Here is a 15,169-nt window from a genome sequence, read left to right on the forward strand (position 1 = left end):
AGAGGGTGTTTGGGATTCCTTTTTTTCCACCTCCTTTTAACTTTTTAACTTTTATAAGTTAATAAGCTATGACTATAGTGTTTGGCAAACCCACAAGTCCTTTTAGAACTTGTGGTTTGTATTGTAAAAAGGCAAATTTGAGAAGTCAAGATTTGTAACTTCTCAAGAAGCAAAAGGACTTTTGGAGAATTATGACCATTACACCTTCCGCCTCCAACAACATATATGCCGCCCTCTTTCATCAAACTCCTATTCATACATAAGTTTCGTCTTCTTCAATTCTACATTAAATTTAGCATTAAACTCCTACCCATACATAATTCAACACACATCCGCTTCTTCAATTCAACATTATCTGCATCGACTTCAGCCTCCTACCCCATTAATTCTGCATAAACATATTTCAACCAATCTGCATTAAACTCCTACCCATATTCCTCCAACACACATTGACTTCAACATGTGTCACAACAATTTTGTGTTTTTGTCATTATGCATTAAATCTATTCACCAAACATCAAATTCAACATGTTCACCTGTTGCATTCGACACTTTTTAAAGAGATGTCCTTTTTGATTATTTTACATGAATAAGTTAAACCAAACACATTTTAAAAAACTACTTATTGGCTTATAAGATAACCCAAACACTTTTTTAGAAACTCATTTTCAAAAAGTCATAAGTTAATAAATGTTTTTTTTTTTTTTTGACAAAAAAAGTCATTTTCAACTTAAATAAACCCCTTAATTTTAAAAGTTTTCCATGATTATAAGGTTAATTTTTTGTTTTACTTTAATATAACCATCATAGTGAAATCCGTTTAAAATATATATTTTTATGCTGATAAAAATAATTAAATTATACTTTATGTGAAAAAAAAAACATAATAATAATGATTTAATATCCCTAAAATGATGATGTGGCAACGCGCCATATGGCCATTATATGTTGAATTAAAATTCTTAAAAGTTATTCAAAAAATCGAAAGATTATAAAAGGAGCAAAGTGTTGGTTTAGACATAATTCGCAGTTAAGAATGGCAGAAGAAAATGGTGATTCAGAAACCCTAACTGATGCTTCGTATCGTCTCCTTCAATCGTCACTCTCTCTGCAACTTTTCAAGGTATCCGTTTATTGCATTTGAATTCCGTTTCGTTTTCAGATGTTCGATTGCTGCTTGTTATGTTTTGATTTACTTGTATAAATGCGTGCCCTAATTTTAGCGGATTTACTTTGATGATTGATCGCTTGTCATTTTAGGTTGAATACACTACTATAGAGTATAGACCTTATCTTATAATCAGTTCAAACGCAGATGATTGGCAGTTTCTTCGTTTTTGAAATTCGATGTAGTTTCTGTCACATGTTTGATCGTTGATCGCTTATAATTTTAGGCTGAATAGATTGCTTTAGACCTGTTTACGATCTCATGATCAGATTAGAAGCTGATTCTGTTGCATATAGGTTTGATTATTATTTGTAACTAATAATTAGATCTAGTTGTAGTAGTAATGATTGTGCATTTCTGTCACAGTTAAGTTTGATGGTTGATCACGTATAATTTTAGGTCGAATACGTTACTTTAGATCTTGTTTCATAATCAGATCAAAAGCTGATGATTAGTGGTTTGTTTGTTTATGAAATTTGATGTAGTTTCTGTCACATTTAGGTGTCGTTATTATTTTTAACTGATTAGCTTTAATTGTAGTAGTAATGAATGATGATTGTGCATATCTGGCACATTTAAGTTTGATGGTTGATTACTTATAGTTTTAGACCTGTTTAGAATCTCATTATCGGATCTAATTAAACGCTCATGATTAACAGTCTCTGTGGATTCACGTTTAATTTTAGGTTTATAATCATTATTTTAACTAATTAGTTGTACGTGTAGTACTTATTGTGTTGACTTATGAAGTCAACTCAAGTTGCTCTTCACTTAAAAATTTGTTATGGTTGTTTCAGTTTTTTTTTTCTTCTCAAAACGAGTACGGTTACTAAAATATATTTGATAACAAGTATTGTGTTTGAAGTGATTATGGTGCCAAGTTGGTGACAATTTCAACTCAACTTTGTTCATTTGAAATACTAAATCTGATCATAAAAGTCAAAGCCCTTACCAGGGAGGGACTGCGTAGATGTAGATGGTTATCAGTTTTTAGATAATCAGAGACTTTGTAGTACATTTTCAACTTGAAGTTTAAAGTGATCCGTTTTGTGAGATAATTTTGTGGACTAATTATCTGTTATATTGGTAGGGTTAGAAGCAGACTGAGTATTATCAACACAGTCACGATTGAGTTATGGTGGTGGCGGTATTAATTTGTTTTATTTGTGGGGTTTGAAGGAGACTCTAGATCCATTGGTTATTATCTCAAGCACTTGGATCCATCTTAGTGAAGCAGGGTCGATTTTAGTGGGGTGTGTGTGTGTGTGGTAGGGGGATGTTTCAGCCCTCAAAGTGCTCGACACATACTATATATACTTATGTAGAAGATGCAACTTTGCATTGTTAATTTTTGAATCGTGTTGTTTTGTTGATGATGTGTATTGCAACTCTTTTGCAGGAAGTCAGCCGCTCGCTAACTGGACTGAAATGTGGGAAAGCACTTGAACCCTTGACATTGTTAGAAGTTGCCAAAGGGCTGTCCTCACAACCTGATTTCTGTGTTCAGGTAGACCATAGTCACATGGAACGCGGTACGCTCCGGTACGTGGTACGAAAACGGGTACGCAGTTCGGGCCTTTTTAAAAATCGGTACGTTGGGGGGGTAGGTTCATTTGGGAACACTAATTCGGTACATGGTACGGTGTATCCTATGGCGTATCACCGTAGTTTGGTACACATATCATATATATAAAAAAATATAAAATAGATCTTTCATTAAATTTTCAAAAACATAAATCAAAATTCAAAACTGACTGACTGAATTGAATTGAAATATTTTCTGTGTGCTAGATTGATTGTTACAACATGTATTTAGAGTTAACATGGGAAAAAGTTATTGGGGGGGGAAAAACTGTTCAGTTACCTATAAAAAGCGGGAAAAAGTTAATGGAGGGAAAAACTCTTCAGGTGGCTGTACTGCCGGAACACCGGTACACTAAAAACGCGTTTCCTATTAATTAAAAACGTGTATTCACCGTTTGGAACACTACTATGGTACACAATCGGGAACGGTCCAAATTAGCGATCCGGTACGCGTATCGGAGGCGATTGGGACGACTCTGTACCCCGATTCGGTACGGCGAATCTGGTACGAAATACAAGGGTCTTTTAGCGTTTCCTGTGACTATGAGGTAGACACTTATCTCTAATGGTATTGTTTCAGCCCTCCAAGTGCTCGACATATACTATATATACGTATGTATCGATTACCAGAAGAAAAATGAAAGTGCCAACTAGTAAAGGAAAAAATCTAGTGGAATTTTGTAGAAGAAAATAAAGATTATATCTATTTGCATGAAAGAAATAGATATGGAGTTCATTAAGCCTACATAATATGAATCAACCCTTTAAGAACTCTTCTAAAACATTATCAATCAGATTTATACCTATCTGCCATCAATAACCATTACAAACAACAAATATAATGATTTAAATCCATAAGATTCTCATTCATTCATACGAGGTCTTTGATTAACAACCAAACAATCTTTTTCCTATGTACGTGCACAACTTGTGAGTTGAAATCGGTAATGACAATGAGGATATCTTGGTGCAACTTTATATTGTTGATTTTTGAATCGTGTTGTTTGGTGATGATGTGAATTGCAAATCTTTATGCAGGAACTCAGTGGCTTGCTAATTACTCTGAATTGTGGAAAGGCACTTGATCCCTTGACATCAGTAGTAGTGGCCCAAGAGTTGATCTCAGAACTTAATTACGATGTTCAGGTAGACACTTATTTCCAATGGTATTGTTTCAGCACTCCAAGTGCTTGACACATACTATATGTACTTGTGTATCGGTTATCAAAAGAAAATTTTGAATGTGCCTAATAGCAAAGGACATAAAAACTGGTGGATTTTTGTAGAAGAAAATAAATATTATATCTATTAGTGGAACAAGGTAGCATGAAAGAAATGAGTTGTGTTTATTGCTAATCATGTGACGTAACATTGACCAAAAGTCACCTGGATTGTCTTGGAAAGGTGCATTCAACCCATTAAGAACTCTTTTAAAACATTACAGACCATAAAATAGCCTGATTTAAATATGTGAGATTCTGATTCCTTCATACGAGATGTTTGTTAGTTGCCAAACAATCTTTTCCTATAAAATTAAATTTATAAGGCAGTCTTTTTCTCTAGCAGATAGTCTCAAGATAATAAGAAGCTAATTTTTTAATCGTGTTATTTTGTTAATGATGTGATTTGCAATTCGTTTTGCAGGGAGTCATCAACTTGCTATTGGGACTGAATTGTGGAAAGGCACTTGAACCCTCGACATTAGTAGAAGTTGCCAAAGGGTTGTTTGTACTACTAAATTGCGATATTCAGGTAGACACTTATATCCCATGGTATTGTTTCAGCACTCCAAGTGCTCGACACATACTATATATACGTATGTATGGTTACCAAAAGAAAAAGTTGAATGTCCCCATTAGCAAAGGACATAAAATCTAGAGGAATTTTGTAGATGAATATAAATATTATATCTATTTGTGGGAACAAGGTAGCATTACAGAAATGCGTTGTGTTTATTGCTAATCATCTGGAACCTAACAGATGGTCTCAAGATAAGTAAGAACAAAGGCTATATCTAGGCGCAACTTTGCATTGTTAATTTTTGAATCGTGTTAATGATGTGAATTGCAACTCTTTACAGGATGTCAGTGATTTGCTAATTGGACTGAATCATGGAAAGGCACTTGAACCCTCGACATTAGTACAAGTATCCAAAGCGTTGTTCTCAGAACTTGATTTTGATTATCAGGTAGACACTAATCTCCAATGGTATTGTTTGATTGTTTCAACACTCCCAAATTCTCGACTCGAAAAAATTAAATTTAAAAGGCAGCCCTTTTCTCTAGAAGATAGTTCTAAGATAAGTAAGAATAAAGGGAATATCTTTAGGGGCAACTTTGCATTGCTAATTTTCGAATCATGTTGCTTGGTTAATGATGTGAGTTGCAACTCTTTTTGAAGGTAGTCGGCAACTTGCTACTTGGACTGACTTGCGGAAAGGCACTTGAACTCTCGCCATTAGTAGAAGTTGCCAAAGGGTTGGCCTCTGAACTTGATTTCGATCTCCAGGTAGGCACTTATCTCTAATGGATGCTCGACACATACTATATATACGTATTTACCGATTACCAGAAGAAAAAAATGAATGTGCCAATTAGCCAAGGACATAAAATTGGTCGGATTTTGTAGACGAAAATAAAAGATTATATATGTTGGAACAAGGTAGCATCTATCGAGCCGGGGGTCTCACTGGAAGCAGCCTCTCTATTCCTACGGAGTAGAGGTAAGGCTGTCTACATCTTACCCTCCTCAGACCCTACCTTAGCTTTGCTATTGGTGGGATTTACTGAGTATGATGATATGTGGGAACAAGGTATCTATGCAGTTAATGCGGTAAAATATCGGATATCGGTCAAGGACCGATATTTGAAATATAGGTTATCTCGGTGAGATATCGGTGGGATATCGGTAATTTTAATATAATGCAGAATTTATATATATAGCAATTTAACACCAATAATTCAGTGATATATCAGTGATATATCGGTGATATATTGGTTATATCGGTCAATATCGCCGATAATATCGGTACCGATATTTAACACCATATTTTACGAAGGGACCGATATAACCGATATATCACCGATATTAACTGCATGTAGCATGAAAGAAATGAGTTGGTGTTTATTGCTAATCATTTGGAACCTAACATTAAACAAAACTCACCCGGATTGTCTTGAAAAAGAGCCATACATATGGAGTTCACTAAGCCTATGCAATACTAAACAACCCCTTGAAACTTTTTTAAAACATTGTCAATCAGATTTAACTATCTTTCATCAATAACCATTAAGCATGATTAAAATTTATAAGAGTTTTATTCATTCACACGAGGTGTTCAATTATTAGCCAAACCATAGTTGTTAAAAGCCATCGCCTCTTGCACCTAGGCCGATTTTTCAGACGAGGCGAGGTAGTTGCGCTTTAAGTCGAGGAAATTGCGCTTTAACTCTCCAGGTGATGGTTCAGGCGCACATTCTAGCAAGATTCCTAGATTCCGGAGAGTTTCCAGCTAAATTTCGACAAGATTCTAGCCAAATTTCTACTTTTAATCAAGGAAAACTACTTTTCTACACTAATACACTAATATTTTGGTACTAATTTTTAAGTCGAGGAAATTGCGCTTTAACTCTCCAGGTGATGGTTCAGGCGCACATTCTAGCAAGATTCCTAGATTCCGGAGAGTTTCCAGCTAAATTTCGACAAGATTCTAGCCAAATTTCTACTTTTAATCAAGGAAAACTACTTTTCTACACTAATACACTAATATTTTGGTACTAATTAGATGATATAAAGTGTTACATAATAGACTTTCTTTATTTTATTTGAAGAATAGTATTCTTTTTCTAATACATAATATATTTTTTAAATTTTTTCATTATGCGCTTTATTTTTCTTAGGCCCTCGCTTTTTTTGCGCTTTGCGCCTAGGCCCCAGGCAAGGCCTATGCGCCTTGAGTGCGCCTAGTGCCTTTAATAACTATGAGCCAAACAATCTTTTCCAATATATGTGCACAACTTGTGAGAATAAATTTGTATGGCAGTCTTTTCTAAAGCACATAGTCTTAAGATAACTAAGGACAAAGGGCATATCTAGGCGCAACTTTCTATTGTTGATTTTTTAACCGCGTTGTTTTGTTGACAATGTGAATTGCAACAGGAAGCGAGTGATTTGCTGTTTGGACTGAATGGTGGAAAAACATTGGAACCCTTGACAATAGTACAAGTTGTCAAAGGGTTATCCTTAATATTTGATTTGGATGTCCAGGTAGACTCTTTTCTCCAATGGTATTGTTTCAGCCCTCCAAGTGCTCCACACACACTATATAATTATATATACGCACGTATCTATTTCTTTGTGAGATGAAATTTATAAGGCAGCCCTTTTCTCTAGCACATAGTCTTAAGATAACCAAGGACAAAGAGCATATCTAGGTGCTACTTTATATTGTTGATTTTTGAATCGTGTTATTTTGTTGATGTGAATTGCAACTCTTTTCGCAGCACGTTAGCGGCTTGGCAATTGAATTGAATTTAGGAAAAGCATTTAAACCCTCGGCATTAGTACAAGTTGCCAAAGGGTTGTCCTCAGAACTTTGCTTTGATGTCCAGGTAGGTAGACACTTATCTCCAATGGTATTGTTTCAGTCCTCTAAATCCTCCACGCATACTATACATACGTATGTATCAATAGGATTACCTGAAGAAAAAAATGAAAGTGTCAATTAGCAAAGGAATAAAATCTGGTGGAAATGATTATATCTTTTTGTGGGAACAAGGTAGCATAAAAGAAATGAGTTGGTGCTTATTACCTATTTGTCAAAAAAAAAAAAAAACTATTACAGACTATAAATATCATGATTAAATCTGTAAGATTCTCATTCATTCATACGACGTATTTGATTAATAGCCAAACAATCTTTTCTCGTTTTCATGCACAACTTGTGAGATTAAATCTATAAGGCAGCCCTTAACTCTAGCACATAGTCTTTAAGATAAGGACAAAGGGCATATCTAGGTGCAACCTTGCATTGTTGATTTTTGAATCGTGCCGTCTTGTTGATGATGTGAATTGCAACTCTTTTTACAGGAACTCACCCGTTTGCTAACTCGATAGAACTAGTAGCTTAACCAGCGCTGAGGCGGGTTTTGTCACATCAATCAAAAGTACTAATATTGCCACTGATTGAAATGGTACATGAGTGCATGTTTTGAACTTTTGCCCTTATGGATTAAAAGATCTAGCAAACTTTTAGAAAGAAATTTAACAACCTCTACAAAGTATTGTAAGCAGTAACCAGTTTGATTTGATGTCTTTCATTTTGGATCATATAACAATGTAAATAATATAAAGCAACCCAACTCAAATTTTACCACATCTGTTTACGTTGCAATGGCGGACACATAATTCTGCTGATCAGCGGCTGTAGCGTTTGCTTTGTACGATTTAAGATTTTAGAATTAGAACATCGTATAATCAACTTTATGGTGTATCGTCAAAGTTGACGCTAATTGCTAGTGCATATATGCACCAACACAACCTTAAAATATATATTACAAATGTCCCCAAAGCCTAAAATAGCTTGTATGAGGCTATCTGCCTTTCCAAAATTGGTAGGAAAGTATTTTGAATTTCTGAAAAATAGTTTTATTACTTGTATGATAAGTGGTTTATATTTATTAAAAAGAAAAAAAAAAAGAACTTTCTTCTTCGTGTTGCTCGCACCATTTGATGAACCAGAACATGAATTTCATAAATGAGAATTTTGCATGAAAACATGCTCCAGCTCCATCACCTTTCATCTTCAACCTCATAATTTTCAAATATATTACTTGATCTTTTGTTTTATCAATTATACACACATATACTAAAAAAATTGTTTGCCCGTCATACGTGCGCCTCCAACAAATTTATTCATCTCCAATGCTAAATATGAACCAGGAAATGCCAGCTCACCAAATGCGTACCCTAGATGTGTACCATTGGGAATGGTCTAATACTAACTAAATTTAGAACTAAATAAGTAATCAACGCCATAGGCAGATACTTTGAAGATGCCATGACAAGAAGCATATGCCTTACCTTCAACATACTAGCATTAGATAGGAACACATTGCCTAATTCTGTCACAACTTTCTTACCATTTTACACAAAGTTTAATGGCTGAAACTAAGCCTTTCCTAACTATAGAACCATGACAACACCCTTCAGTAGGGGTGTGAATTTCTGACACGACCCAAAAACACGATACGAACCTAACACGAAATTCGCGGGTTTAGGTTTAGTCTAAACGCAGGGGCGCAACTTTCAAGGAGCCCGGGAGGGGGGTGTGCCCCCCCCCCCCCCGAACTTTTCGTTCATTAGTGTTATGTATGTACGTTTCGTATAGAATTTTTTAGATATATACGTTTTCGACCCTTCGCTTTTATAAAAAAAATACTTATATAGCCCAAATAAAATATTTATATAGTCCAAATAATTATATTTGGGCCCAAATATTGTATTTGTAAACATGTTTGGAAGAACGTATTGTTTATAGCCCAATTGCCCAAATAACTATAGCTCAAATAGAAAGCCCACCTTATTAAAAAAACCCAAATTCGCTAAGTGGGGATTACGGCAGGAGAAATGAGAACAGAAGGGGAAAAAATTCGCTGCTGCTGGTGCCTGGTGATGGTTGCGTTGCTTGTTCGACTTCAAGTCTGTAATATATGTGATTCTTCTTCAATCTTTAAAAGGTATGTGTTTTTATTCTTTAGGTTTAATTTAGGGTTGCAATATATGTGTTAGGTTGAAATTGGGGCTGAATTTTTACCCTAAACTTGTTGAATCTCAGAAAGTATCTAACCCTAGTATTCTAACACTAAAGACAAACTGACAACCTCTTACCTCACAATTATCGAGATTGGTAGAGCACTTAACCCTAATCAAATCCTGAAAATCACTCTTATGGTGTCTACGTACGCCAGTAACCATAAACTAATAAAAAACACACAGTAGTTGATCTAACGTGAACCTATCATATGAAAGACATTCAACAAGGAACATATGGAGTAATTATCAATCAAAGAACAAGTTTAAGCACACATATACGAAAGATCATGAAAATCAAAGTTGTCTACTTTATTATCAATCCATAATTAAAATCCATAAACCAAATAGAAAATAGTCAAACATAACGTGTATTCATCTTAACCTCGGCAGTGTATAATGTTTTAGCCTAACATGGTTCTAAAAACATAAACACTCATCTTCTCAAAACAAGGAAACATGATGAAAATCAAAAGCAATAATAGAAACACGAAACCGAAGGTGAAAACACCCAATAATCTTGATCCACACGCTTAAAATCTTCAACTCTATGCTCCCAAAATCACTTCTTGATAAGCTTAATTCGTCCTAGGGTTGTAGAATTTCGACCCCAATTGTTATATCGGTAATGAGAGTTGTATTATGATTAAAAAATGAAAATCTTGTCCCCAAATGAATAATTCTGCGATCATAGGCACGTCGCATTGCGCGAGAGGTATTCCTCTTCCGTCTCGCGTCGCACGAGACCACTAAAGTCAAAACGGGTCAATACACTCCTCACGTCACGCGAGGGGGCTTCTCTTTCCCTGTCGCACGACGCGACCGGGCCTTTTCCTTCGATTTTCGTTCTCGTGACCTACCCGATCACGTACGATCCATCCGGAGGCTCGATTTTTATTAGAATTTACTCGTTTTCAGATCCTTTCTCATCCGGAACCCTGCAAAAGATAAACAACTCGATAATATACAAAACCAAACACAAAATGATGCAAACTGACTCGGAAATTATACAAACTATACTGTAAGTCCAAGGAAATTGATGTATTTTGCAATACATCAATGTGTAACTTACTTAAAGATGAGGGTTAATAGTTTTTCATGTCAAAAGTTTGAGGGTTAATAGTGAATGTTGTCAAATGTTTGAGGGTTAATGAATGTTGTCAAAAGTTAAGGGTTAATATGTGAATGTTGTCAAAAGTTGAGGTTTAAAAGAGAAAGGTTATTAAAAGTTGAGGATTAATATGTGAATTTGTCAAAAGTTAAGGGTTAAAAGAGAAATACCAACCAACATTTCTCTTTTAAGATATAGAAAATATTTGCAATTATCAATTGCCCTTCTGTCACACCCCAACCGATGACGGAAACATCGGGATGAGACGAAAACGAGATTGCAAGAGACTTCATAACAGTATGTGATAATATAAATTAAATTCCAATTTCATTTCAAGACTAAATGTCATACAAAGATTCCAAATAAAAGATAACAATTGTTTCAAAATGAACATAACATCAAAATAGATAAATTAAGTCTAGGTGTGTATCTAAGTCCACCTAAATCTTGTTTCATCTTGTAACCTCATCTCATCAATCAACCGGCAACATGTATTAAAATAGAGTTCAATGCAAAAGCAAAGGCGAGTATACAAGTTTTTGTTACATAGCATAATATAGCATAAAATAGTTTAAGTGCTCATATCCAACATGAATCATATTAAGCAAGTTTACTAGCATGCCGAAACGGTGTACTTATCTGTTCAAACCCAAGTTTCCAACGCGTTAAAATAGCCTATCCCAAATAGAATAACGGGAGGTTAACATGTTTAACTTAACAATACCCCAAGTATCGTGGGCGGTGCGATAATCCTATAGCGCTATAATTGTTAAGGTAGGCTAGCAAAGTTAATGAAGCATATAATTGACACAAATAGTTTACATTAGCATACAAGTCTAAACAAGCATCATATAGTTTCATGTTAAGTGTGGTTGGATCGACCGGACTTCGAAGTGAAAGTCAAAAGTGCGATAGATTCTTTCTCGTTTATGGGCCGTTTATGGGCCATCTTGATGTTCGGTTGATGAAAAAAGTTCAGGTGGCTCCGAGATCATATACCGAAACTGGGAGAAGTTGTTCGTATTAAAGAAGGTGAAGTAGAAGAAATATGTCATACAAAGTTAGAAGAATTGGATCGTTTAATGAAGGATCATGAGATCTCGAAAAAGGAATCCTGGATTAGACTAAAGTGTAAAAAAGATTTAAGAGAAATGGAGATGTTTAAGATCAAAGACCTTAGACAAAAGTCGAGAGGTAAATGGGCTTTGGAGGGAGATGAAAACTCTAGGTTTTACCATGGCTTGATTAATAATTGGAAACTTAGCAACACCATTCAAGGGCTGAGTATTGATGATGAGTGGGTAACTAAGCCTAAGAAGATTAAAAAGCAAGTGTTCGATTTTTTTAAAGCTAAATTCAAGGAAGATGTCGAAGTCAGACCAGATTTGTCGTGTTTGCTGAACTATAAGTTGTCGGGTGCCGAAGCTGAAGCACTTGTGGGGGTTTTATCAGTGGGAGAGATCAAGAACATGGTGTTCGAGTGTGGGGATGATCGGGCTCCCGGACTGGACGGTTTTAATTTCAAGTTTCTCAAAAGATTTTGGGAGTTTTTTGAAGCTGATTGTGTTAATATTTTCTCGTGTTTTCATGAGACATGTGTAATTATTAGATGCTGCAACTCGTCCTTTATTACACTGGATTCGAAAGTCAATAGCCCGAGTAACCTAAGCGAATACCGATCGATTAATTTAGTGGGCATAATCAATAAAGCGATATCAAAAGTTCTTGCCAACAGGCTGAAAAAAGTTCTTCATTTACTTATTTCAAATTCTCAAATGGCCTTTCTAAAAGACCGTCTCATTCTGAATAGGCCTTTGATTCTTAACGAGGTGATTTCGTAGGTTAAGAGGAAGAATGACAAGGCGTTTATATTCAAGATTGAGTTTGATAAAGCGTACGATAATGTCAATTAGAAATTTCTTATCTCAATAATAAATCAAATGAGCTTCCTGGATCGTTGGTGTGAGTGGATTTTTGGTATTCTCTCAAGGCTAGGTCGTCGGTGTTAGTTAACGGATCGCCTACCTTCGAATTCCTATGTTTTAAAGGTATGCATCAAGGTGACCCTATCTCGGCGTTTTTGTTTCTCATTGTGATGGGGGCTTTTTCTAGCATGGTTAAAAGGGTGTGTAATGTGGGTGTGTTTAATGAGATTTCTCTTCCGAATAATGGCTCTATTATTTCACACCTATTATATGCGGCTGATTGTGTATTGATGGGGGAATGGACCGGGTCGAATATTAAGAACATTGCAAGATTATTGATATGTTTTAACATTTGTTCGGGCCTGAAAATTAATATAGGGAAATCAAGTTTATATGGGATTGGTGTAAGTAATGGTGAGGTTCATAACATGTCCTTAAAGTCAAATTGTAAAGCGGACTCTTTTCCTTTTAATCATTTGGGTATTTTCGTTGGTGCCAATATGAATAGAGTCACGAACTGGAATTTCATATTTTTTATTTCGAGGCTCGGTTATCTAGATGGAAATCTTCATGTTTATCTATTGGACGTCGGGTTACCCTTATAAAAACGGTTATGGAGAGCTTGCTGACATATTATTTTTCGATATTCAAAGCTCCAACCAAAGTCATATTGGATTTGGTATCTATTATCTGGCGGTTTTATGGGGTGGCAAGGCGATGGTTAAAAAGATGCATTGGCTTTCTTGGGATATTGTCGCTTCTCCTATTAAATTTGGCGGTCTTGGTCTTTGTAAATTAAAGAATACTAATCTGGCTTTGCTCTCAAATGGGTCTAGAGGTATCGTAACGAACCTAATAATATGTGGAGAATGGTTTTAAATCGTTACATGAGCATAAGAGGTGTTGGTCTTCGCTCCTGGTTAACGGGTCTCAAAGTGGGGTTTGGAAAAAAAGTTGTAAAAGAGGTTGAAAAAATCAATATTAATGGACTTGGTTTCAATTAGATTTTAAAGGGCAGAGTAGGGGACGATAAAAATATAAGGATGTAGATTGACCCTTGGTTATGCTCGTGTCCTCTCAAAATTCATTTCCCGAATCTGTTTAGGTTGGAACAAAGCGATGCTTGGTTGCAGACCAATGAAATGAGGAAGGAAGATAGGAACTTTATGGGGGTATGGAATTGGTCGAGTAACCCAAGCTCTGCCAAAGAATTGCCGGAATGGTACAATTTGATTGGGCTTCTTAATAACGTGGCGTTGTCCGATTGCTGTGATGGTTGAGAGTGGATGGGAGGTGATGACACTAAATTTTCAGTCAAGGCTGTGAAGAAATTTCTGTATAGTGGCTCTGATTTCAGCAGCAGGTACGCTGTGAAGCGGTCAAAATGGGTCCAAAAAAAATGCAACATTTTCATTTGGAGGGCGATTTTAGATCGTATTCCTACGTTGTCTCCTCTTCATGATCGGAATTGTTTTGATGGAGATGTGACCTGTTGTTTGTGTGATAACGACACTAAAACGACGGAGCACCTTCTCTACTCGTGTTGGGTAGCGTTGACTGTGTGAAACTACACCAGTACTTGGTGTAAGGTGAGTCCGTTTATTCTGTTTTCTGCAAAGGATTTAGTGGAGGCCGCTAATTTTTGCAACCTGGATAGAGAGCCCGAAAGAAGATTCTCGAGGATTTAAGTTAACCCTGAAGAGATTATGTTCTTGACAAGCTGGTGCATATGGTTAACCAGAAACAATAAAAGATTCTCGAGGATTTAAGTTAACCCCGAAGAGATTCTTTGAAACATTAAGTCCGTCGGGTTTTTATGGTGTAGGAATCGATCCAAAAATAGGTCACCCTTGGATTAGGGATTGACATTTGTGAATAAAATTTACCTTTTAAAAAAGGGTAAATTACACTTTTCGTTCATGTTTGTATCGGATTGCAATGGATACCCTTTAACTTCAATAATTACAGTCACAGTCCTTTATTTGTAAAAACTATTACACTGTACGCCCTTTTAACACTAACGCAGTTAAAGTTATCAGTTAAGTCAAGTCTGATCATATGAAAGACACATGAGGGTATTTCAATCATTTACCCTACCCTTTTATTAAAAGTATATTTATAAATAAAAAAACACTTACACTGTGTTCCAGAGTTCACTAATGGAAGGAAAGAAAAAGAAACAAAAGGAAAGTAAAAATATTTTGTGTTCCAGAGTTTCATTTAAGGAAGGAAAAGAAAGGAAAATAAAACATGTCGTGTTCCCGAGTTTCATTTAAGGAAGGAAAAGAAAGGATATGAAAGAAAAATTAGGCTAAATTCTTTAGTTTTGCTTTCCTTCCGATTTGGGAGGAAATGGTGGGAAAGACATCTTTTTTTTTCCTTTCTCATCCTTTCCTTTCTCACTTTTACTTTCTTTTCTTATCCCTCATTAAGTTAACTCAGGAACATAATATTCCGATCTAGAAAATAACGTCCACTTTCCCGTTCACTTTTCCAATTTCTTAATTCCACAAACCCTAAAGTTGCAATCAATCTGTACTTTCTTTTAGTTACTATAATCATTAATTTATA

At 35.6% G+C, this 15,169-nt stretch overlaps 1 protein-coding gene across 5 annotated transcripts; it reads left to right on the forward strand.

Annotated features, from left to right (window-relative positions):
• The first annotated feature begins 987 nt into the window (after positions 1-987).
• LOC110916364 lies at positions 988-8,130 on the forward strand. Of its 5 annotated transcripts, none has more exons than XM_022161117.2 (10): positions 988-1,123; positions 2,259-2,315; positions 2,568-2,729; positions 3,791-3,898; positions 4,397-4,504; positions 4,833-4,940; positions 5,153-5,260; positions 6,911-7,018; positions 7,255-7,362; positions 7,841-8,130. In XM_022161117.2, the coding sequence occupies exons 2-10, from the start codon at positions 2,304-2,306 to the stop codon at positions 7,865-7,867; spliced, it is 849 nt and encodes a 282-aa protein (XP_022016809.1). In that variant the 5' UTR covers positions 988-1,123; positions 2,259-2,303; the 3' UTR covers positions 7,868-8,130. The 5 variants fall into 5 exon arrangements, with proteins under 5 accessions (XP_022016809.1, XP_022016807.1, XP_022016808.1 ...); XM_022161116.2 differs by having other exon boundaries at positions 1,027-1,123; positions 2,259-2,489; XM_022161119.2 differs by having other exon boundaries at positions 1,027-1,123; positions 2,259-2,436.
• The last annotated feature ends 7,039 nt before the right edge of the window (positions 8,131-15,169 follow it).

The sequence above is a fragment of the Helianthus annuus genome, chromosome 16 (assembly GCF_002127325.2).
Source record: "Helianthus annuus cultivar XRQ/B chromosome 16, HanXRQr2.0-SUNRISE, whole genome shotgun sequence".
Lineage (NCBI taxonomy): Eukaryota > Viridiplantae > Streptophyta > Magnoliopsida > Asterales > Asteraceae > Helianthus > Helianthus annuus.